We start from the raw sequence: 24,093 nt of genomic DNA, 5'->3' as shown, positions 1-24,093 counted from the left end.
CAGTGTGTGACAGTGTGTAATTGACACATTACTGTAGATGTTGGAGAGAGTTACCTGTGTGAGTGTAACAGTCACAAATCTTGCATGAGGAGTGTGTTTTTGTGGTTACACTCCAACAGGCATGTTGTTTTAGTATGAATACCACAATCTGTGGCTACAGACTGAATCCTCTCTGCTGTTTTCTATCTTCTTTTTGACCATTGAGGTCTTTAGTTTTAGCAGAAAAACAACAATCTGATTATTTAAAGCCACCATGTGTAGAATTTGAAAAGTTGTCTCTGGCCTCTGGCACCCTCCAGTGGTTGTATGAAAAAGACACTGTAGCGGACATTGATGCACGCCACTACCTCAATCAATCACCCACATATCCACTGCAGGGACATTGAGATACATGGGTTGAAAGCAACACATAAACTGCACCAGAGTTGTCTCATTTTTCTACAAAGAAAAGCATATATAATCAGAATTATTTGAAAATGCTATAACCACATAAACTTTTTATACATCATAGCTTTAAAATGAAAAAAACAAATAACCTATGTGTAAAAAGTGTCCCGAAACCTTGATATGATTTTTGAAAACCATTACCCGATTGACCTGAATCCCTGCAATATGAAGAAATAATTAGCAATTTTACTTTTTTTTTCTAGACCTCACATTTTCAGATGGTGGATATCACATGCCACTGCCTGCTGAAATGTTATGTTTTCAGTCTATCTGGATGACTGCTGACAAAGATTTTATGTAATTTCTTCCAGGTGTGACTGAAACCTCAGACCTGTTTCAGCAGAGTCTCTACAGTGACTTACCGTATAATTACCTTATAACAAAAATGTCCCTTTGTGTTGAAAGGACAGACACATTTATTAAGTGGACAAAGAGCTACACCCTTTCTTTATAGCTTCAGGTGAACCCTTTATATCAATGGCATGTTGGATTCTAAAGAGCCTTTTCCACGGGAGACATGACTACAAAAGGGAAGAAATATGACCACGCAAAAATATGACCGGTTCAAAAGGACTGTGTGAAAATACTGCCTTTGGGTATAATAACATTCCAGTTCAATGTAATGAAAATCTGCTTTTTCACAGAGTTTTAGTCTTTCATATTTCACACAATATAATAGACCTTTTCTCATGAATTCCTTGAGCGGGAACACTGATCTAAAAACAGTGCATATTCTGTTTTTTTTGTAACAGCTAGCAGTGGATGGACAATCTAACTACAATCAAGACTGTCAGTTGTGTGGGAGGTGCTGGAGAGTATAGCAGAGGTGAGGCTTGGTCTGTAAATGCGGCTGCAGTGAAACGCATGTATTTTAGTAAACATAGTATTTTAATTCAAACAACACACGTTTTTTTGTTTTTTTAAAAAAAAGCTGTGAGATGCTGCATATTCTCAATGACGACAATATATGGAATTGGCTGAATGACAGCATTTAAAGGTCTCTTCACTAAAATTCCAAAGAACTTCCAAACATATTTCTTACTTCCCTCTTTTGATATCTGGCTGTACAGATAGTTACGGTTTTATTTGAAGTATCTGTCTGTGAGATTTCTACTGTCACCTTATACAATGTTGGGGAATGGAATAATTCCCAGAACACAGTTTTATTGTTGTTTATTAGGACTTTGTCTTCGGTATAAAGTAGCTCCAATGAAAAGTATTTATAGCCTACCAGAATCTTTAAAATCGCATGGTAGAAAATAAGAACATCAATATAGACAAGATTATTTATTTGTACTCAATGAACGCATTTTCCTTTACAGTGGTCACTGGTCATTGATAACGACAACTGGACTGACATCACAGAATAAATTGTGCTATCAGTCACCTTTACACCTAGTGATAGTACACACATGTATATTGGTGATCATTTTGCTGTAGGATTACCCACATCTTGGACTGTAGATTTTGAACTTTAAGCTGCATTATTGATTCTTTGACCCCCTGAGGGCAGTTTAACAAGCTATAAACACAACATTGACATTATTATGAGTTATGGTGAACGTGTTAGTGGACAGCTGCCTTTTTAGACATTCAGCAGACATAAATCAACATTAGCATTTACTTGGAGTTGTGTTTGTGTCTACCTGACAAATCAAATTCTATTATTTACTGTCTTTTTATCTCCATTTTACCCCCATCAGCTCCCGAGGGAAATATCTAGTCCTTTAGTTGCTACATGCTCCACTATCATGTCATGACCACATTTTCATTAGACAAAAAGTCATTACCCCAGGCAGCACTGCCAGCAGCTGCTATATTATATATCCATGTCATAAATCAACCTCATAGAGTGGAGACACTCAATAGTATGGATGAATACAACATGTTCAGGCACAGTACCAGGCAGGCAGAGGCTTATCTGAGGGAATGATGCCAAAAAATGATTGTTCTCATAACAGTACAAATATTTACTTTTCCAGTGCTGTCTTGTGGTAGAAACTGGATTTAGGCAGTTAGATATCCTCAGCCCCAGCAGGCAGTGTCATCTCGAAGTTGATTGACTTGATAACTTGACAACTTTGATAAGATCTGCCTTCCAGAGATTAAATTAGATGGAAAGCTTGAGGGAGAAATGTATTTTAAAGATAATTTTAATGAGTTAATGAGTCTTATCATAATGACACATCTTTTTCTGCCCTTTAGGTGATTTTTCTCTGAGTGCAGGTGGGTCAGGTGGAAGAGCTGTATCAGGAGGCTCTGGCACAAGCAGCTCAGTTCTGATCACATCGAGCAGCTCTCATGCCACCAGCTCCGGTGGAGGTATCAGCGTCTCTACTCTAGGAGCTTCCTCGGCTGTATCCTCAGGTGGAAGGAGTTTAGCAGCTTCAGGGGGCTCTGGGGCAGGGGAAGACTTTAGGGCTGGAGGGGGGTCTTCTAGCATGTCCTCTGGGTTTGTCAGCGCTGGTGGAGAAGGAAGAAGAGAAGGCGGTCTGGGTGCTGTGACAGTTTCCACAGTGACCAAGACCAGCTACACTTCTGGGGAAGCAAAAAGGGGATCGTCCTCTGTGGCCACTCATTCACCTAGTCTAAAGGAGAGAAAGGCCATGTCCACCATGGCTTCAGCTTTCTCAGAAGTCTTTGATGGTTAGTCATAGGTCAAGGGTTTCACGTTGCTTCACCATCTGTCTTGTTTTTCACATTTTTTGTAGTTTTGAAAGAGGTGCCAGCAGCATAACTTTATAGGATGTGGTGGAGAGACAATACACTGAAAGCTAACATGATTTTTATCTTGTCACCATGTTCCAGAAAGTTCGAGCACAAACTCTTCTCCAGAATACAACAGGAAGGAGTACAGTAAGTGTTACCCCAATCTCAGGTTATACTCTGAAATTTGTTTATGCATTCAAATTGTCAATGAATATGTTTTCTTCCAGGCATTTCAAATGCAATTTCAAGTTCTGCCACCAGAGGGAGAAGTCAGAGCAGAGGTACACTGATATCTCTGAAACTTGTATACTTGTATACTAAAGAGATAGTGCATAAACAGTCCATGTAATATCAATACAAGTTTAACCTTTACTTTGTAGGTTGTTATCATGGATTAGAAAAACTGAGACAGTTGATTACAGCACAATTTCTGTTTCAAAATCTGCTTTTAGAGAGTGAGATCAGAGCCAGGCTTCAGAGTGCTTCTCCTTCAGCAAGCTGTGAGTATGACTCTTCAGGTCCATGCATAGCCACATTATGTATTTAATCCTGTTAGACTGCTATAAACCGAAATCATGAAATAGAGCCAGTTTAATGGTTTGATAGATAGTAACCATAGACAGAATGGTCCTCTCCACTGATTCATCTGCTGCACAGGGACGGAGCTGGATGACGTGAAGCGTCTGCTGAGAGGAAACCACTCAAACAGCAGCAGCCCTGTTCAGTCCCCTAACAATACACTACCCATCCCCAAGAAGGCCAGCGTGGAAACTAGGACCATGTCTGAGAGCTCCAGCACAGGTTCAAACAGTCATTCATCCTCAGAGGTGATACAGTGCAATTTCAGGATTTAAATATTGCTCCTGTGGTCTGGGAGGCTGTGAAAATCTAAAAGCTAGAGATGCAGTTTGTATCTGGAGGGTTGCTTTTCTCCCTCAACACTACTTTTTTCAAGATGACTTTGAGCAAGGCAGTTATCCATCTCTGCTCCAAAGAAGCTGCCCAGTTGTCAGCAAGAAATAAGATAGTATTTGATTTAAAAAGCAAGGTTTTAGTTCTGTTTTTGGTCCTGTGAGTGGTTTATGTTTGCAAAATTATTGATTGGGTTATCCTATACTATAGCAGTAATTATAATTTCAGTAATTATGATTTTCAGTGTCATTGTCATTCTTATCCTTTAGCATGTTGGTCTGATGCATGATTTTATTTTATTTTCAGATGATGGACAGCATATTATCTACATTTTATGTGCCTTCAGTTTTTAATCTTTCATTTGTCTGTCTTTGCTTTTAGACCACTATGGCAGCATTTGGTCTGGAGGTGTGAGCAGTAGCTATGGTTACAATACAAACCCCAACAACTTGTCCACTATCTCCACTCTGTACCAGTCAGGTCAGTCAAATATGTATAACAACTCATAAAAACTGTTTTTGTGTGTATTCAAAGGGAATTAACTGCAGATTATTGCAGATTGTGGCCAAGTAATATAATACACTATTGTATCTAACCATCCTCAATTCACTGTTGCATCATCGTAGACATCTTGGCAGTTGGGCAGTGTGTCTTTTTCTTTATCAAAGAAAACTAAACAAGTTCGAAAGATTTTGTTCACTTTGGTGAAGAAGACTAACAAGATCCAAAGATTTTGTTTATTTTGGTTAAGAAAATTTAATAAGTTCCAAAGATTTTGTTCACTTCAGTAAAGAAAACAAAACAAGATCCAAAGATTTCATTTAGTTATAGCTGAAGGAACCAGTTTCCCCTGGTCAAAAGCTTCCAGGACTAAATATCTTCACCTGCAGTTCGTAGCCATATAGGACACTCTCAGAAGGGGTATTTTTTAAATTGAAGAACACACTATCCACATACTCTGCAATGTAAGCTCCTGCTATAAATTATAGGAAAATGCGGGTATATTTAGAGATGCATGACATTTAGATGGCTTAATGCCTAATAGTATTTATAGGAGCAACAAGAGTAGCAAAAGTTGTTTACAGTCAAACATATTGTTTTTGGGGTAAGTCAGTTAACTCAGTGCCATCTTAGTCTTTACTATGATGCACCCTTGACATTAGACTTGACCCCGACTGATGTACTGTTTTTGAAAATGTATTTTTTTAATTTGTTTTGTGAGATGTTATTTATGGGAGAGCAGACATTTTAATTTTTTCTTGTAAATTGTGATAGACAGACAAATAAGACTCTGTTCTGTTCTGTCATGAACAGGAGTTCAGAACAACCTGACACTCGGCTCTCCCTCTGTGACCAGTGGACTATCTGCCAGCAGCACCGGTGAGCCTCCTCCTGTCAAGTCACAGCCCACTGGGATTTCAGATCCTTAGCTTGGCACTAACATGAGATAACCATGTTGTTTTCCCCCTCTGTCTCAGTGCCAGTGTACGGTGTCCAGAATAACCTGGCCAGTACCAGTCCCGCTATCCTCTCTCCCACTGGACCCAGCACACAAATAGGTAAAGCTACATGTATGATGTGCAGGCAATATTAAAAACTTTTAATCAATTTAATCCCATGACTGTACAGTACTGTATGTTGCTGCCAGGAACACTGTACTAAACTAGAATACATACATATTTGATTACGTGTCTCACTGTTATCACTAGTTATGTTGCTCAAATGACTTTTTGAGAGTCATCAGTATTGAATCAAATAAAAGATCAGTTTCACTCAAAATAATTTCAGGATATGATGAGGAACTAAAGTGTGAAAAAAATCTGAATGTTGTATAATCCTTACTTCCTGAATCACTTTTTGATAATGTGTTTTTGTCTCTTACAGTTTATGGTGTGCAGAAAAATGTCTCTAGCACTGGAATCGGCACCACCACAGGTGAGACCTGAGAGAGGACGTGATTAAAACACATGGGTGGATAAAAACACACTGATTAGATTCACTTACCCTGTCATTTACGAGAATGATTTTTTAACAAACTTTGTTAGACAATCCAAATCTTCACCATATTTACAGTAATTTGGTACTGCAACTAAAGAAATGTCCTGGCATCGATGCATGTGATAATGTCCTAATTCCTGAAAATTAATAAATTAAGACAGTTTTTTTTACTGTAGCAACACTGGATGCTACATAATAGTCACATTCAGTCACTCTCAAGCACATTTGAGGTTATATGTCATGTTTGTTTCTTGCAGTGGGACCCAGCAGTCCCATCAATGATGAGGCCTCAAGCAAAGACTTTAAGTTCATCCTGATCGAGAAGGAGAATGCTCCTGTCAAGAAGGAGACAGAACGGCTGGTCATGACCAAAGACACAGGGAAGCAGTTCATGTCTGCTGCACCTTCTACTTCTGCTGGTACTACTAAATACTACTATTCCTATAACTGCTAGCACTGCTACTACAACTGTACAGCTACTGCGTGAAATTAGCTTTTTTTCAGCATCAGTGTGGTGATTTTTGGTTGGAATACTTTTAACATTCACTGCATATACTGTGTGTCTTCTAGTTCTCATATCATCAAAAATCTCTTATATTTACTATTATCTAGTCATGATTATTGATATCTGTCCTGTCCTCTAGCTTCCTACTCTGAGGACTCACTGAAGAGAGAGAAACAGAAGCTATCAGCCAGCACGGTGGACGAAGGAACAGATGCTAATTGTATGCTTTTATACGACAAATCTTATAGGTTCTAAAATTCACCAGATTCATTCTGTTTCTTGTTTAGCATATGATTAATTGGTGATTTTTCTTTCATAGTTGCAACCCTGAGAGTTGCCACAAAAGACAAAGCCACCTATGCAGGTACTGTAAACTTCCATTTTTACCTTTATGATCAACTGCTGCCAGACCCCTTGCCAGGAATTAGATTCACTAAAGTGCTGAAATGGGACTTTAAAGATTGAATTTTTGTGAGGTTAAGAGCTATTCTTCTATATATCCATTATAACTTTTTCAAGGGAGAAACAAGATGGACTAGGAGAGGGAGGGGGATGGCATGTTAGTGTAAACTGATATTTTAAATGGTATTCAGCTTAGCTTTCGAATAAAGGAGGGAAACCCTTTCACCCTTTAAAATTTTCTACTTCATTAGTTAAAATGTGTTGAAAAATCAATTAATTTAGAGAAATTTTAAAGACAAGTGGAAGGTTTAGAAATAAGTGAAAAGTTAAAGGATAGAACATTTTGGTAGATTACTTGTAAAAGGACAACCCTCTGATTGTACAGAGGGTTGGGTGGGATTATATTAGTGACCGAGAAACAGTCTGGCACCCCCTGTAAAAGAGAGTGGTACCAATCTTCTCATCTAACTCTTGGTAAGACAATGAACACGTTGATTTTCAAAAATGTCAAATTATTCCTTTAAGACAAATGTGAGCAATTAAGAAAAATAAAAAACAATAAAAACAAGGCTTAAATTAAGAACATACAGAAGGTAACAAATTAAAGGAAAAACCAGCCTTGGTATTGATTCTATAAGTCTCTGAACTCTACTGGAGGGAACACCATTGTTCAAAAAGATATTCCCTCATTTGGTGTTTTGATGATGGTGGTGGAGAGCGCTGTCTAACACGTCAGTCCAAAATATCCCATAGGTGTTCAACTGGGTTGAGATCTGGTGACTGTGAAGGCCGTAGTATATGATTAACATCATTTTCATACTCATCAAACCATTCAGTGACTCCTCGTGCCCTGTGAATTGGGGCATTGTCATCCTGGAAGAGACCACTCCCATCAGGATAGAAATGTTTCATCATAGGATGAAGGTGATGACTCACAACAACTTTGTATTGATTTGCAGTGACGCTTCCCTCTTAAAGGACAAGTGGACCCAAACCATGCCAGCAAAATGCCCCCTATAGCATAACTGAGCCAACAGATCCCCTCACTGTAGGGGTCAAGCATTCAGACCTGTACCAGTTTTTCCTTTAATTTGTCACCAGCGTGTAGCTCAGAAATATGTGTAACAAGTACTTAAACCTTAATAAGTGAATAGTACATGAGAGGCTTTGTCCTAAGAAGGTTTTGTGAATCTGCTCATGTTTCTCCTGTTTTCTTATTGTCTAAGAAGGAAAAAATACAAACAGGACAAAAAAACTTAAAAACCTGTCATTGAATTCTTTTGTTTGTCAGAGATCCGTAAAGATGAATCAGGCTTTGGCTTCTGCTCCTGCTGCAGCTGGTGGAAGTGGCTGCTGGGCCTCCTGCTCAGCCTGCTCCTCCTCCTTGGTCTCCTCTTTGGACTCATAGCATTGGGTAGGACAGGAAAAGGTCCCAAGATGTCTCCATCAGCTTGTTATTCACCTTCATAGGTGGCAGTGAAGGTGTCCTGCATATCTCAGTCATCTTCTCTCTGACCTCATAGGTGAAGAAGTGAAACGTCTCAAGAACCGTGTTGATGCTTTGGAAGCCATCACCGGCACTGCATCAGCTAGGTCCAGCCGCCTCGCCACCTCCTCTGGCATCAATGTCATCAACCCGCTGGACTCGACATATATTGACAGGAGTTCTTCTGGTTCCACCCTAACCCATTCTGATAATGGCATCAGCCTTGGGGCTGCCGGGGCAGGAGGGGGTGTCGGGGGCAGATCAGGACAGGACAGCGCTGCCCTGCAGAGAGCCGTTCAGCAGCTGGTCAGGGCTGAACTCCACTCGGACGCTGTAAGAGGTACTGAAATATAACACACACTGATCAGTTATATTTAGCTCAAATGAGGTGGTGGTCATGAAACAGCTGTGTTAATTTGTATTTTTTTAGAAACACTTGCATACTCGCTGAAAGGGGCAAAGGGAGAGCCAGGAATTAAAGGTATGTTTGCACAGATCATAGAATAATTTGGAAATTAATATTTTTTGACATCCATCACTATGTTGACTGTTCATTCACAGGTGATCCAGGGCAACTAGGATCAAAAGGTTAGAATTTACTGTATGTCTACTTAAATTCATAATTCCAGGTTTCAAAAGTGTCAGATATTAGAATCAGATCATATAAACTGAAATCAAGTGCTATAAATGTGTGTGTTTTACAGGTGATAGTGGTTTCCCTGGTCTGCCAGGTAAGACTGAGTGCAATGTTCCTCTTGTGTTGAAGCTTTTTCAAAATTTTTCCCTCGCAGAGAAGAGACAAAAACTCACTACCTCCTCCTTCTCCTCGTATATATCTTATTTCTTAAGGTCCTCCTGGGCAGACTGGTCACCCAGGAGTAGATGGTCCAAGGGGTCCAAAGGGAAGTGCAGGTAATGTTTGCTTTAGTTTATTTTTACTGTTATTTGAGGATGAGCAAGGACAAAAGGAAAGAGAAAACACAGCTGGGTCTTCTTTCTGAACAGGTGAATCAGGTGCTGAGGGACCACCAGGCCAGAGGGGCCGGGAGGGACCGATGGGCCCTCGCGGAGAGGCTGGACCACCTGGTTTTGGAGAGAAAGGAGACAAAGGTCAAAATTAACATGTTTATGTCAACCACGTTGAATCTATGGGAAGTTATTCTAATCATGGAAACTCATTTTCACAGGATCTCAAGGTGAGCCAGGACATTCTGGTCCTGCTGGTGCTACTGGACCTATGGGGCCAAAAGGTGAGGTCAAAGGTCATCATGGAATTAGATTAAAGGACCATACCAGTGTTTTTGCATGTTTAGCCCATTTACAAATCACTTAAACCTTTACACAATTAAGAATATTCATTTCCAGAACAAGTTGCAAGTGACTTGAGGAAATAGATTTTCACTATTAAACTGAATGGAAACCATTACCAGTGAAGGAGAACACATTAGATCCTGTGGTGGACAGTAGTGTAAGGTATAAGTGATTTTTAGTAATGGGATACCAATAATGCTAATTATCAATGTTTTTCTTGTTTGGTTTAGGTGCAATGGGAGAGCAGGGTGCCTCAGGAAACCCTGGTAAAGACTCCACATCAATTTCATAGTGTTTCTGTTATTTCCTACTGGCTGGCAGTTGTGTATTAAATCTGTTATAATTTGTGTGCAGGTGCTCCTGGTTCAAAGGGTTTCCAGGGTGAAGCAGGAACTCCAGGAGCAAAAGGTACCTTTTAGGCTTTTTTTCATAAACCCACATATAAAGTAAGTCCTCTGAAATTGTCAAAAAAAAAAGAAAAGTGGTCAGAGCAAATATGTGGCAATGAGACTGAAATACTTTAAAAATGATTCTGTTACTATGTCTTTGCAGAACAGTGATTGATAAGTTAACTACAGAATTGGTCGTTCATATAAGTAAGGATAGCTTTTATCACCGTAGACCAGCTCTCTAGTCACTCAATTGACACTTTTGATTGTACTTTGTGCAGGTGACCGAGGAACACCAGGCCTGCCAGGAATCAAAGGAGACCAGGGAGAGCGGGGACCACGTGGACCGACAGGTGTGTCCCAGAATATCATGCACTCTCTATATCATTCTCAACATGAACAATAACACAGTTGCTATCACAGCAGTGATTACGTTTGAAAGTGGTAAAGATGCTTCACTTCTTTTCCAAACTGTCTATTCAGGTACAGTAAAACACAGTAGAGTAAAGCCATTAATGTGGCTAAAACGTTACACAGTACATTAAAATTATTAATGATGTTAGCCACTAATTTTGACGTTATGCCTCTAGTGTCAGCAAAATATATGAACTTGTTAGATGCTCACAGGCATAAAAAAGATTGGTGGCATCAGTATTAAAGCATTACTATATAACTTTTGAAAGAATAAATAGCAGATTCATTGTCTTATAAATGAGAAGTTCAATTCATAATCAATAAAACGCACCCTTACTCAATTCAAAATATTCAGTGGTTTTGCTGGTACAGCCTGTTTGGTCTGATATGACCAAGCCCCCAGGAACAGTGCCGGGCTTTGAAGCCAATTTGACATAGTAGCCATGTAATAACAACATCAAGTGATGCTGTTGGACCCAAAAAAGACTTTTTTCCATAGACTTACTATAAATCAGTGGATACATTTTTTTAGCGTCACAACCCCCATGAAATGATTCATTTCACTATCAGAATTTGATCCTTTCTGTCCGATCACATTTCGAAAGTCTAGAAGATCTGCATGATTGAATCGTTTTATCCCCATTCAAGTTAGCTAGAAACCGGAAGTTAGCCGTCAGTAGAGAGTTGGCGGAAGTCTCTACTGAGACTCTACTCTACTCAGGCCCATAGAGCATTATGATGATCAATGTTAGCTAATGTTAGTAAACTTAAGATAGATATTGTGGTGTAACGGACATTACTGAGTTAGTTCACTGACTTTGTGACTCTTCTCTACTTGTGCTACTTCTACATTACATTTTAGCATGCACCATTATCTTGTAACTGCCACAAGAGGCAACACTTTCAGCAAATGTTATATAGTCTCAAAGTATTGTACTGACTTTAAAGTGTCACAAATATTTTTTAAAGGAGGATAACAGCAAACCCTCAAAACTAAGTTATAAATTAGAATAAAAGTGTTTTGATTTTGACGATTGCTGTTTTCATGGTTAAAGGTGAACCAGGACAATCTGGACCACAAGGACCTGCTGGACCAAAGGGATCTAAAGGAATTGGAGGTGAGAATAAAATTAAATTAATAAAATGTCAAGACTGCTGAGGGCAGCTGTCTCATATCTCAGATTAGTTTATGCCCTGAAAGAGAGTTACATTCTTGGATAATTAGTCATATGATAATATAGCTCATATAGAAATATGTACTGAGACCATGCAAGTACAATAGAGACAATGCGAGTACAAAGAGTACAATAATAGGATATGTCATCAAGACAACGAGATGAAAATAAAGAGTATGAGAAGACCCTGGGGTGTGATGACACTAGAACAGACATAGACTGACATATACAAATCTCTGTATAAATTGCAGGTGAAACTGGTTCAATGGGACTTCCTGGTGTTAGAGGACCACCTGGGCTTCCTGGAGATGTTGGCCCCCCAGGTACCACCACACTGTCAGACATGGCAGTATACATAATCACTTGTGATGTAATCAATTGCTTGAGACATTATTTATTTTTAACTGACTGCAAGCCTCACCAAGAAATTGTTTTTCTACAGGTACTTCTGGAATTCAAGGACCCCAAGGTATGAGAAATTTACCAAAATGCATTATTTCACTCACCTTACAGATTCCAGTTTGCTTTTTGTAATACTTCTTACATTGCCACAGGTATTGCTGGAAATCCAGGACAGCCTGGTGCTAAAGGTATTGTCTCATTTCCTTTCTAATGAAACATAATTAAATGTCAGTCAGCATCCATATGTTTTGTATGAGGGGCTGTTAATTTCATAATTCAAACTGGTGAAACAATGCAAGCACATAGTAAAACAGCAAGACCAGGAGTCTTCAGCCTCTGTGAGGCCATATTTACTGTAGGCACAGCAGAGCACTGACTTCAAGGCTAATGTCAGCATGCTAACATGCTTAAAATGACAATGCTATTAACATTCTGATGCTTAACAGGTGTAATGTTCAACATGGCTGCCATCCTAGTTTAGTGTGCTATTATGCTAACATTTTCTAATTAGCAGTTAACAAAAAGTACAGTTGAGTTTAAATTAGCTTTAAAAAGTAGTCTGCCATTACTAGTGACGGGTACCACTAGCATGCATGGCTATAAAAAGCTTGCATTCACACTTTAATTCTAAAGATGTTTGCTTGTGACTGCTAGGCTACGTCAGAATGATGAAGAGTTAATATCACTTGTGTAAATGGTAGAAAACTTTTCTTGCCAAAGTTTCCCAAAGGACTTGATGATGATTATTTACTCTTTAATTCTCTTTTAACCTTAAGTAATGCTATGATTTGATACTAAAACTCTCCAACAAAGGACACACTAAAGATATTTTTGAATTGGCAATATCTAATCAAATTATTGATATACTGTATGTCCATAATATTGTAATGTTGAAAGTTAACAGGACATGAATGCAGGTGAATAAACAGCAAAAGACATAAAAACATGCAAACATTGAGATAACTGAAGTATAGATAAGACACTGCAAAAAACAACAACAACAACAAAGTTTCATTGTGTAATCTAATGTAACTCTGTCTTTCAGGTGAACCAGGATCACCTGGCAAAGTCACCGCTCCAAGTATGAACCACTATTCAGCGATACTTGTACTATTTACACATGAACAAATAGCGTGTTCTGTGCATTTGTTTTTAAGTGGTGTTTGTCTTTCTCATTTTGTTTCTAGTTGGCTCCAATACTGTGACCATCCCTGGACCACCTGGGCCAGCTGGGCCTCCAGGTTCTGCTGGATCCCCTGGTTTGTCTGGTCCCATTGGCCCTGCTGGTGTCCCAGGACAACCTGGTAAATCCAAAATCTTGACAAAAGTTACGCATCTGAGATAAGTCCAAAGATGACAGATGGGTGTGAGGACTGTAGATACATTATGTACTGTATACTGTGTAACAGTTTTTTCCTGTAACGGTACATTGATATAATCATTAAGGTCCTAAGGGAGAACGAGGAGAAAAAGGAGAACAAGGAGAAAAGGGGGAGAAGGGAGAGCAAGGAAAACCTGGAGAGCCTGGTATCAGTGTCACAAGTTCAGAAACTGTCAGTGCAACTCGAACTGGTAGTAAGTACCTCTCAATACCATCTGGTTGCCGTATCAGGAATAACACTGTGTTAGACAGTAATGCACACAGCTTTATTGTCTATGATTTAATTTCTAACAGGACTTTCTTCAGTGGCTGGACTTCCTGGCCCCCCGGGACCTCCAGGGCCTCCTGGAGCACCTGGTCGTCAAGGTCCTCCTGGTATGTTCAAAGCTATTTAGAAGATACCAAGGGCATTCCAAACCAATTTGGATTGGTGCTTCAATCAAATTAATGATTATTAAAATTCTGCTGTCACTCTTGTATAGGTGAGGGTAAATACGGTCCCCCAGGACGCAGAGGTCCTCCTGGAGAGCCAGGTAAAGAAGACAGACAAACAGACAGACAAAGATAGATAAATAGATAGATAGATCATCTACATACAGGATGATTTAAGAAGTTTTGGGGAAAAAGGAAGATATTTCTCATGCATTTGATTTTAATCTGAACAGGTGTTGGGGTACCCGGAATCCCAGGAGAAAAAGGAGAACCTGGCAGCTTTGTGCCTACCTCAGGTTGGTGAAAGGATACACATTTCAGATGTATTGTAGGTTGAAAACTGTACACACATCATGTTCGGCTTCTACTGTCTACTCTCTCTCCTTGGCATGATTGATGCATCTTTTCCCTTTTTTGTCCTAGAAACCTTCTTTGCTGGACCACCAGGACCTCCTGGACCTCCTGGCCGGCAGGGTCCAGTTGGTAGGTTTGACAAATTAGAGGCTTCTGAGACAGTGTGTTGATTACAAAACAGCTCATAGAACTATTTTTAATGGATTATTGCATAACAAAAGTTGAGAGATGCTCATACATTTTATCATTCATTCTCCTAAGGTGAGCGAGGATCACAAGGTTACCAAGGTGAGAAAATAAACAAAGTAAAAACACTATAGCACTGCCGGGCCTACATGGATTTACATGCATCATAGTGTTCAGAAGTAAAGGCATTTAAAAAAAAGACACAATCTATAGCTGAATATAATGATGATTGTTTCAGGCGAACCAGGTCAACCAGGTCTTCCGGGAAGTCCAGGGGAACCAGGTGTTGGTATGAAAAGTTGTTATGCTTTATCTATTGTACATTTGTTGAAAAGTAAAAATAGAAGACTGATCATTATGGTATAACAATAAAAAGTTAGTTTGACAAAACTTCTTAACACAAGGTCCAATGACTAAATAATTTCCAGTGCTGTCAACCACATCTTATAGCCTTCATCAGTAGATGGAGTTTGCTCAATTGTTTCCAGGGTCACCTTTTTTACCAGATGCTGTATCAGTATTTTGGTTTTCATTTCAGGTTTCCCAGGTCAGCCTGGTTCTAGGGGGGCCCCTGGACCTCAGGGCCCAGAAGGCCCGAGTGGCCCTCAGGGTCCACCAGGCCAAGAAGGCCCAGGAGGGCCACAAGGACCTAAGGGTAAACCAAGTCAAATGTTCTGTGTAACCTTCTTCAAATCCTCTTGTGCAGACCTGTTATAAATTCTCCTCCTTTTTTCATGTTTTATCATATAACTTAACAAAAGAGGACTTAATCCTAGTAAATGATTACACATAAACACTTGAATATCCTGTCTTCCCCTTGCAATATTTTTCTTGTATTACGAATACAGCACACACTCACTCTATTTATGTGTTCCTCACAGGTGATGCAGGAGTCCCTGGTGCCCCAGGAATCCCTGGAGTCTCTATTGGTAAGACCATCCTAAACATCATAGTATGTACTAAAACCGTGTCTTAATCATAATCTTCATTAATGCATTCCTTCTTTCTTTGAGAAGGCCTGCAGGGTTGCTAGCTAACCACTAGGGCTGACAAATACATTAAGACCTCTGTCAATCATGCAAACACGCCCCCACAGATATCTCTTTTTATTAATTCATTAAGAAGTTTTTGACCACTAGGGGTAACTCTCAGTGAGAGCTGGATGGACTCAACCATATTGATCAGTATAAATAAGAACCAGGGTGGAAGCTGCAAAAATTAGGAGGTTGATTCACATTGGGACTAGCACTTATACCCTGTCACCTATACCTATTGCCTAATGGAGGTTTAATATAATTTTAATCAAACCATGAATATTAAAAAAATGCCTCCAAATCACATTTGATTAAATTATAGTCAAAGATTAAGATCTTAACCTCTTGTAGAAGAATTCCATTAAAGGGGACTTATTATGCTCATTTCCAGCTCTATATTTTTGACTCACAGTTCAAAAAACTCCTTATTTATCTTATACTGGCCCTTTATGCATCCCCTTAGTTCAGCCTCTGTCTCTTAACAGGCAGTCTGTCTCTTTAAGGCCCCCCCTCCCAATGAGCCCACTCTGGAAGTCTAGTGAGGAGAAGCCATATCAGAGTCATGTTAAGTTACTGCCAATGCAAACCATGTAAAGAAATCTGACATTGGGTAGAAAAAAAATGTTGAAAACCAAGTGTTTAGAGCAGCCTGAAGCCAGTGCTTTTTGTTCACAGGGATTACTTCTACATATGTTTACCTCATTATTTGACCCCTTGGCCACATTTAATATAAACGTCCGACATTGTAACATCATGTATATGACTGAAAATAAGGAAAATCATAATAGGTCCCCTTTAACTTTGCATTCAAAAGAGAAAGTGTAGTTTTTTCCCCTGGGGCTGTTCTTGGAGTCAGTATCTTGTGAGCATTAGAGGAACTGCAGCTCAAAGCTGCATTTGTTTCACCACTCAGCCATGGTCATTACTGCTTGGTCAAATTATACTTGTTAATACTTTTATCAGTAGTAATAATAGTAGATATTTCATCTTTGAAAACAACGTTTGAGTGTGGCATACTTTTAGTAGATGTACATGACATTTTATTTGAGACTTTGTGTTGTACCAGGTGGCTCATCCAGACCTGGACCCTCAGGCCCCCCGGGCCCTCCTGGACCACCTGGTGCACCTGGAAGAGATGGGAGTGGGTCTGAATCAACTGATGTGGGCCAGTACATTGCAGAGTACCTTCAAAGTAAGCTATGTATTTTATTACTTTGGTTAATGACATGATGATACTTTCATACTTTTTGTACTTTTATGCTTTTTAATTATTAATAGTATTCATTATTATTATCTGGTATTTCCAGTATTTTATTCCCATACTTTGTGTGTTTTAACATGTTTTTTTTTTTTTTTTTTTTAATATCTTATTGCACCGGGATCTGAGTAATGTTAATTTTGTTCCTTTACAAGTACAATGTGTTGGAATGACAATAAAAAGAACCTTGAAGTCCTTGAAATTGAAAATTATGTAACACTACAGGTCGATGAATGAAATGAGCTAAGTCGGGTGCTAAGCTTTGAGACAACATTGTCTTGACACACAGGTGGCAGCATCAGGGAATACCTGGCTGGGTCACCAGGGCCTCCAGGTCCTCCAGGGGCTCCTGGGGCTCCTGGGGCTCCAGGGCCTTCAGAGGGCAGGCAGGTGGGCAGGCAGGTGGACAGGCAGGTGGACAGGCAGATGGATGGGCTGGTGGATGATGTGGCCAACAGAGTCATCGCCTACATCCAGAGTAGGACCAAATATATAATAATATTGCATCCATTACCACAAACTACTGCCATTGTAACAGTGGTGAAACCCCCTTATGTCTAAAATATTTACAGGTTCAGGTCCAGGTAGAGGATATGGCAGGACTCCTGGCCTTCCTGGTCCTCCTGGTCCTCCAGGTCCACCTGGCTCCATCTCTGTCAGTGACATCATCAGCCTATTACAACGTAAGTCTTATTTAATATTGTTTAAAAACCCACACATGTCTGACAGATGGCACTAACAGAAACAAGTCAGACAGCAAGATAAGACTTCTAATTATTTGTGTCCAGGAGAGGACGTGAGGAGACACGTTGCTGGTCCTCCGGGTCCACCAGGACCTCCTGCAGCTCCAGGCCAGGGCAGCTACAGATTTAACACCCAGGAGGTGGCTGAACGTGTCCTCAGTCTGATGAATGGTAAGTGCTACAGATGGACCCACTGGTTATCTATTAAAAAAGTGTTCTGTTGAGTGAACATGATAGTAATTGACTGTGGGTCCTAACTGTCACCAGAGAGGGGGATGGTAGGTGTTCCTGGACCTCCTGGGCCTCCTGGGCCTCCTGGAAACTCATTATCAAGTAAGAACCAACAACACAGACAATAAGCCCCCCAGTAAAATCAGGTTTTAGAGCTCATAGTTTATGTTAATGTAGAGTATCTATTTAAAAGTAATTCCATCTAGTAGCATTCTTAAGCTAACAGATGTTCATTTTCATTGTTCAACTAGCTGGATACCAAGCACGTGTTGGCCCTCAGGGGCCTCCTGGTCTCCCAGGTGTCCCTGGTCCACAAGGTGCACCTGGACCAGCAGGTCCACCTGGACCAGCAGGCCCACCTGGCACAGCAGGTCCACTTGGCACAGCAGGACTTGGGAACTACATTAACTCAGACATCCGAGACTACCTGCAAAGTGAGTTTGACAGAGGACGTTTGCTTCATTGCTTTATGTAAAATAATCAGAGAATTTACATTTTATTTGATGCCGCATCTGTTTCATTGCCTTCCCAAAGGTGTTGCCTTTAGAGGTCCTCCAGGCCCTCCTGGTCCCCCTGGACCTGAGGGCCCCCCTGGTCCAATCCGTGGAGTGGTGTCCTATACTGAGCGTGCCAACAGAGAGATACTCAAAGCTGAACTACAGGATTACGTCAAGAGTGAGTTTAAAGAAACACTTAACTACTACAGAGCAGCAATTTCTGATACAGTGAAGTCATACCAAATGACTTATGTTATAAGTGTATGACTTGTGACTCAGCTTGAGCTAAGTCATAGTCCTAAAATTGATAAGTTTTGGGGAAAAAATATTCTTGTTAGTGTTAGTGTTGTTAGTGTCCTGTATTTTACGCGACATTTAAGCATTTAAACTAAAAAACTGTGTATACAAAGATAACAAGGAATACGTTTTTCTTGCTATTATATACTTTTGTTACTGCATACAAGGTGGACTTGTGATATACACATAAGACCTTGACATGTACTAGACTTACCATTAACGATCAGTCAATAATATCTAAACATAAATCTTCACAAAAATATCATATTATTATATATTATTATATTATCATATACATTATCTGTGTGCATTATAGTCACATATGACCAGCCTTCTGTCAATGAAGTCATTGCTTCTTTTGAAGTCACGTTATGTTATATTGTCTCCAGGTGATGGTATAAGAGGAGCTATGTTTGGACTTCCTGGTCCACCAGGCCCTCCTGGACCCCCAGGACACAAGGGAGAACCAGGTGCCAGAGACTGGAACCTGGATACTGGAGACTACTCTAGTATGGCTGTCAGAGTAACTGATTACATCAAATGTAGGTGGCAATTAATCAAGAAACACATCAAAAGGAGCTTGAGCTTGTCAATGCTTACTACATTCTATCTGCTGCATGTCATTTTGATCATTAATGTCAATAATTCTTGACTCTTCTTTGCTCCACATGCAGCCCACGGTCTGCTCCGTGATGTTGTGAGGGACTCTGAGCGAGTTGCCCAAGGACCTCCAGGACCTCCTGGTCCTCCAGGGACGCCTGGACACACCCGATGGGTTGGTTCCCGTGAAAATGTTGCGGATGTGATGGAATACATCAAATGTACGTTGATATGAGCTTCATGATCGAATGTGCTTTTATGATCGAAGGGCTTTTAAAAGCTGTATTTTTGCTAACCCTGACCATGTCATCTCCAGCCCAGGGTCTGCTACGTGACTCTGTGAGGGGCCACTACGAGCAGGCCGTCCAAGGACCCCAAGGACCACCTGGACCTCCAGGACCCCCAGGGTACACCCGATGGTTTGGTTCTCAAGGAAACGCAACGGACCTGGTGGAATACATCAGATGTAAGAGATTTAAATTTATCACAAAGAAGTGTCTCAGCAATGAATTCTTAATCCAAGCTGTGACCTAAAGGACAGAAAAGAAATTTATGACCAAAACTATTAGTAAACAAAAATGTACATTTCGCATATCCCCCCATATGTATTTAAATTTAGTGATCAAATAAAGTTACATAGTCGAATTTCAAAGACCAGTGGAGGCGAACACTTCAACATGCATCATTTCTCTCATTTGCAGCCCATGGTGTGCTGCAAGACATTTTGAGGGAGTACAACAGTCACGTCTTCCAAGGACCCCCGGGACCACCAGGCCCTCCAGGGCCCCCTGGATACAGCCGACTGTTCGGCTCCCAGGCAAACGTCACAGATTTAGTGGAATACATAAAAAGTAAAGACGCATTTACCAATACAATATTGCACTCACCATTTGTTCAGTTAACCTCTCAAAATCCACCGGGTTGCCGGTGACCCGCTTAAGCCAGTTGTAAGTGGTAGCATCACACTGTAATGAGTAAAAGCAATTGGCACAATTTGGCCAATTGGAGATGATTGGAGAGGTTCAGGGACACCAGTGACACCACAAACTAAAAACTCCCTAGCTCCCATAAGGTTAGGCCTGGAGGTCTGGAATTTTATACAGGTTGACAAGATGTAAAAGGTTTATGGTGTTTTGCATAGTTCTGGCATAAAGCATGTCTTAATTATTGTTATCCAAATATGACTCATGATAGACGAGGACGAAAAACACTTTTTTGAGCCTTATTTTAACTGATGTAGTTTTGTTTGTGTTTTAGCCACATGCTAAACAAGCACATTTCCGGAAACTAGAGGATCTCACTTGCCATATGAGGCCTAATACATGCATCGTGACCTTACAGTTCTTCTGTTATAAGCTTCTCCATTTGGGTGTGCCAAATAGGCAAAAATTCTATGAAAAGGGTGGATGTTAAGGGGTTAAGAAGAAAAGGATGAAATAGTTCAAGGATAGTTGAGTGCATGATTTCTGTTAACAAGTGAATTTGTCCTTCACAGCACATGGAGCCATTGTAGGACCACCTGGGAGGCAAGGACAGAAAGGGGACATGGGTTTCCAAGGACCAAAAGGAGAGAGAGGTATATCTTAAAATCCTTAAAGAAAAAAGTGGAGTCTGGAAGGGAAATCTAGTATTGGAAAGTAAAGCTAATAATTGTTTTCATAGTGCTTACAACGCTTCATATTTAACGGTGACGTTGAACATGTTACCATGTTTCAATCTGATAATGGAAACTTTTTTAAAAATATTGGAGTGTGTTATTTGCTTTTCTCATTGAAATCAGACCATAGGGGTTCTGCTTGAAAAAGATGAAAAATGGGAGGTTCCCTGTTAACAACCCACTCGTTTTGGCAGCTTTTTCTTCCATTACTAGTTTATTATGACTTAAGCTGTCTGCTCTTAATGAGCAGCCCTAATTTCTAGTAAATAATCTACTCTGTCTTTCTGGACACAGGTGAACGAGGCCTTCCTGGACTAGAAGGACGTATGGGACACAAAGTTGACAGAGGTCAGATGTCAGGCTGATGTGATTGTTGCTGATTTGACACAGGCCTGGATTTTTCAGATCTCTAAACTGGGTTTAAAATTGATAAAAATTAGATAGATGATAAAAAATAAAATCTTTATACTTGAAATATATTGATTTAAATGTAGTTTGGGATACTCTGAGCAAAGGAGATCAATTAAACTAAAAGTATTATAAAAGTATCTGACTATTATCAATGGAACCAAAAACCAACGGAATGACATTTAATTATGGCATTTGATAGGAATTTGTTATTCTAACACTAAAATGTATATAAGTTACTTTAATCATATACTGTATATACACTGTACATTGGGTCTGAAACAACTAATTTTGGTTAAATTTGAGTCAGTTTAATAAATTATATGTGAGACTGAATACTGAACTGTTAGACTACAATTTAATCTGCAAAATCTATTCCACTTTATGAGAGATTTTGGCAAGTTTAATTGCGTATTTAGAATGCATTTAAGGTAGTTCCTAACTAAGTGTATTTACTCAAATACTGTACTGAAGTACAATTTTGAGGTACTTTTACTTGAGCCTTTCCATTCTCTGATTAATACTCTACTACATTTCAGATGCGAATATTGTAATTTTTGATTTCATTACATGTACTTTGAATATTTAAGTTACAAAACTCATGATCTTCTTACAAAATACAGTGCTGCTTGAAAGTTTGTGAACCCTTTAGAATTTGCTCTATTTCTGCATAAATATGACCTAAAATGTGATCAGATTTCCATCAGCTGGATCAGAAGTCCTAAAACTAGATAAAGAGACATCAGTAAAACAAATGAGAGAAAAATCTTAAACTTGTTCCTTTATTTATTGAAGAAAAATGATCCAATGTTACATATTTGTGCATGGCAAAAGTATGTGAACCTCTAGGGTTATCAATCCATTTGAAGGGGAAATTGGAGTTGGGTGTTTCAATCAATTGGATGACAATCAAGTGTGAGTCTGTGAGGCCCTGCCTTATTTAAAGAAGAGAAATCTGGGTCTTCACTATCAAAGTCTGAGCTTCACAACACAGGTTTGTGGAAGTGTGTCATGGCTCAAACAAAGGAGATTTCTGAGGATTTCAAAAAAGAGTTGTTGATGCTCACCAAGCTGGAAAGTATTACAAAACCATTTCTTAAGAGTTTGGACTCCACCAGCTGATTGTCAACACAATTGTTACGCTCCCCATGAGTGGTTGAACAACAGTGATCACACCAAGAGCAGGCGTGTAATAGCCCGGGAGGCCACAATGGACCCCAGGGTAACGTCTAGGAAACTAAAGGCCTCTCTTGCAGTGGCTACAGTCAATGTTCATGAGTCCACCATTAGGAAACAATGAACATCAATGGTGTATATGGCAGAGTTGCAAGGAGAAAGCCAATTCTCTCCAAAAAGAACATTGCTGCTGTCTACGGTTTGCTCAGGGACCACATGGATAAGCCAGAAGGTGATTGGAACAATGTTTTGTGGATGGATGAGACTGAAATCGAACTTTTTGGCTTTAATGAGAAACGTCATGTTTGGTGATGAGCAAACACTGCATTCCAGCATAAGAACCTTAACTTATCTGTGAAACATGGTGGTGGTAGTATCATGGTTTGGACTGCTTTGCTGCCTCTGAACCAGGACAGCTTGCAATCATTGAAGAAGCTTTGAGTTCTGAGTTGTACCAGCACATTCTATTGGAAAATGTCAAGATATCCATCTGTGAACTGAAGCTCAACAGAAAGTGTGTCATGCAGTCAGACAACGACCCTAAACACACAAGTTGTTCTACCAAAGCATGGTTAGAGCAGAAGAAAGATAATGTTTTGGAATGGCTGAGTCAAAGTCCTGACCCTAATCCTATAGTAATGTTGTGGAAGGACCTGAAGCAGGCAGTTTATGCAAAGAAACCAACCAACATCCCTGAGTTGAGACTGTTCTGTAAGGAGGAATGGACTAAAATTCCTCCAAGCTGATGTGCAGAGCTGATAAACAGTTACTGGAAACATTGGTTGAAGTTATTGCTGCAAAGGGGGTCACACCAGTAACTGAAAGCAAGGGTTCACATACTTTTGCCTCATACAAATATGTAAGATTGGATAATTTTCCTCAATAAATAAATGAAAAAGTTTTTCTTTTTTGTATTATTTGTTTAATTGGGTTGCCTTTATATAGTTTTAGGACTTGTGTAAATATCTGATCACATTTTAGGTCATATTTATGCAGAAATACAGAAAATTCACAAAAAGTTCACAAACTTTCAAGCAGCACTATATGTCAAACTGTTAAGATTACCTACAACATTAAAATGCTGCATACACATGAATGCATCAGTAATATTATCCAACAATAAATACTATATGTAACAATATAACACTTTGTAAGGCGCCATTCTGAATTATGGTTTACTATTACCTTTTAAATGATGCTTCTCTCTGTGTTGTTTTTCAGGAGAATTCACACTGATGACTAAAAGGAGGAGGAGGAATGTTGGTGTGTGAGAGCCACATCACTGAATATACAGACCTTTTAAGTGAAATCTGCTTCATGAGGAGTTGTGTCTAATATGTATAAGGATGGTACATGTACTCAAACACACAATGGATGTTTTTCACCAGTTTATGTTTTTGTAAGTGACATATTGTCACTTTTATATTAATGAACATTATCTACTATGCTGAGTTGTATTTGTGAAATCAGAGATCATGTATAGCACTGAATTATATATAGTTTTATACACTTTATTGAGGGTTATTCATCAGTGTGACTTCTTACATTTTGTGGGACTAAATGATGAGTTGACTTTCTCTTTTCATAGTAGTGGGCATTTTCTACTCTGACCATGTTTTATGTGATAATCTTACTCTGAATGAATTTTTAAATAATTAAAAATAACAGATAATTACAAATGTATTAATA

At 39.5% G+C, this 24,093-nt stretch overlaps 1 protein-coding gene across 1 annotated transcript; it reads left to right on the top strand.

The window, feature by feature from the left end:
- The first annotated feature begins 2,317 nt into the window (after nt 1–2,317).
- On the top strand, nt 2,318–23,918 carry LOC121887509 (collagen alpha-1(XVII) chain-like). The gene is made up of 53 exons (XM_042398311.1): nt 2,318–2,345; nt 2,653–3,093; nt 3,256–3,303; nt 3,384–3,437; nt 3,609–3,656; nt 3,814–3,957; nt 4,450–4,548; nt 5,383–5,448; nt 5,547–5,627; nt 5,953–6,003; nt 6,324–6,485; nt 6,711–6,791; nt 6,891–6,935; nt 8,265–8,387; nt 8,497–8,799; nt 8,890–8,940; nt 9,021–9,047; nt 9,164–9,190; nt 9,309–9,371; nt 9,465–9,569; nt 9,647–9,709; nt 10,001–10,036; nt 10,125–10,178; nt 10,441–10,512; nt 11,629–11,691; nt 12,000–12,071; nt 12,191–12,217; nt 12,303–12,338; nt 13,196–13,231; nt 13,338–13,454; nt 13,597–13,725; nt 13,826–13,906; nt 14,014–14,064; nt 14,197–14,259; nt 14,387–14,446; nt 14,579–14,605; nt 14,742–14,792; nt 15,042–15,158; nt 15,385–15,432; nt 16,604–16,729; nt 17,085–17,273; nt 17,368–17,478; nt 17,584–17,709; nt 17,806–17,871; nt 18,021–18,203; nt 18,304–18,444; nt 18,953–19,105; nt 19,238–19,384; nt 19,480–19,629; nt 19,865–20,014; nt 20,659–20,739; nt 21,115–21,168; nt 23,626–23,918. Exons 1-53 carry the CDS (start codon nt 2,318–2,320, stop codon nt 23,673–23,675), a joined length of 4,977 nt encoding a protein of 1,658 aa, XP_042254245.1. The 3' UTR covers nt 23,676–23,918.
- Nucleotides 23,919–24,093: the final 175 nt, after the last annotated feature.

Source organism: Thunnus maccoyii, chromosome 2, assembly GCF_910596095.1.
Source record: "Thunnus maccoyii chromosome 2, fThuMac1.1, whole genome shotgun sequence".
In the NCBI taxonomy this organism is placed as follows: Eukaryota; Metazoa; Chordata; class Actinopteri; order Scombriformes; family Scombridae; genus Thunnus; species Thunnus maccoyii.
Note: the sequence above shows the minus strand (reverse complement) of the source record. Positions and strands in the feature narration are given on the sequence as shown.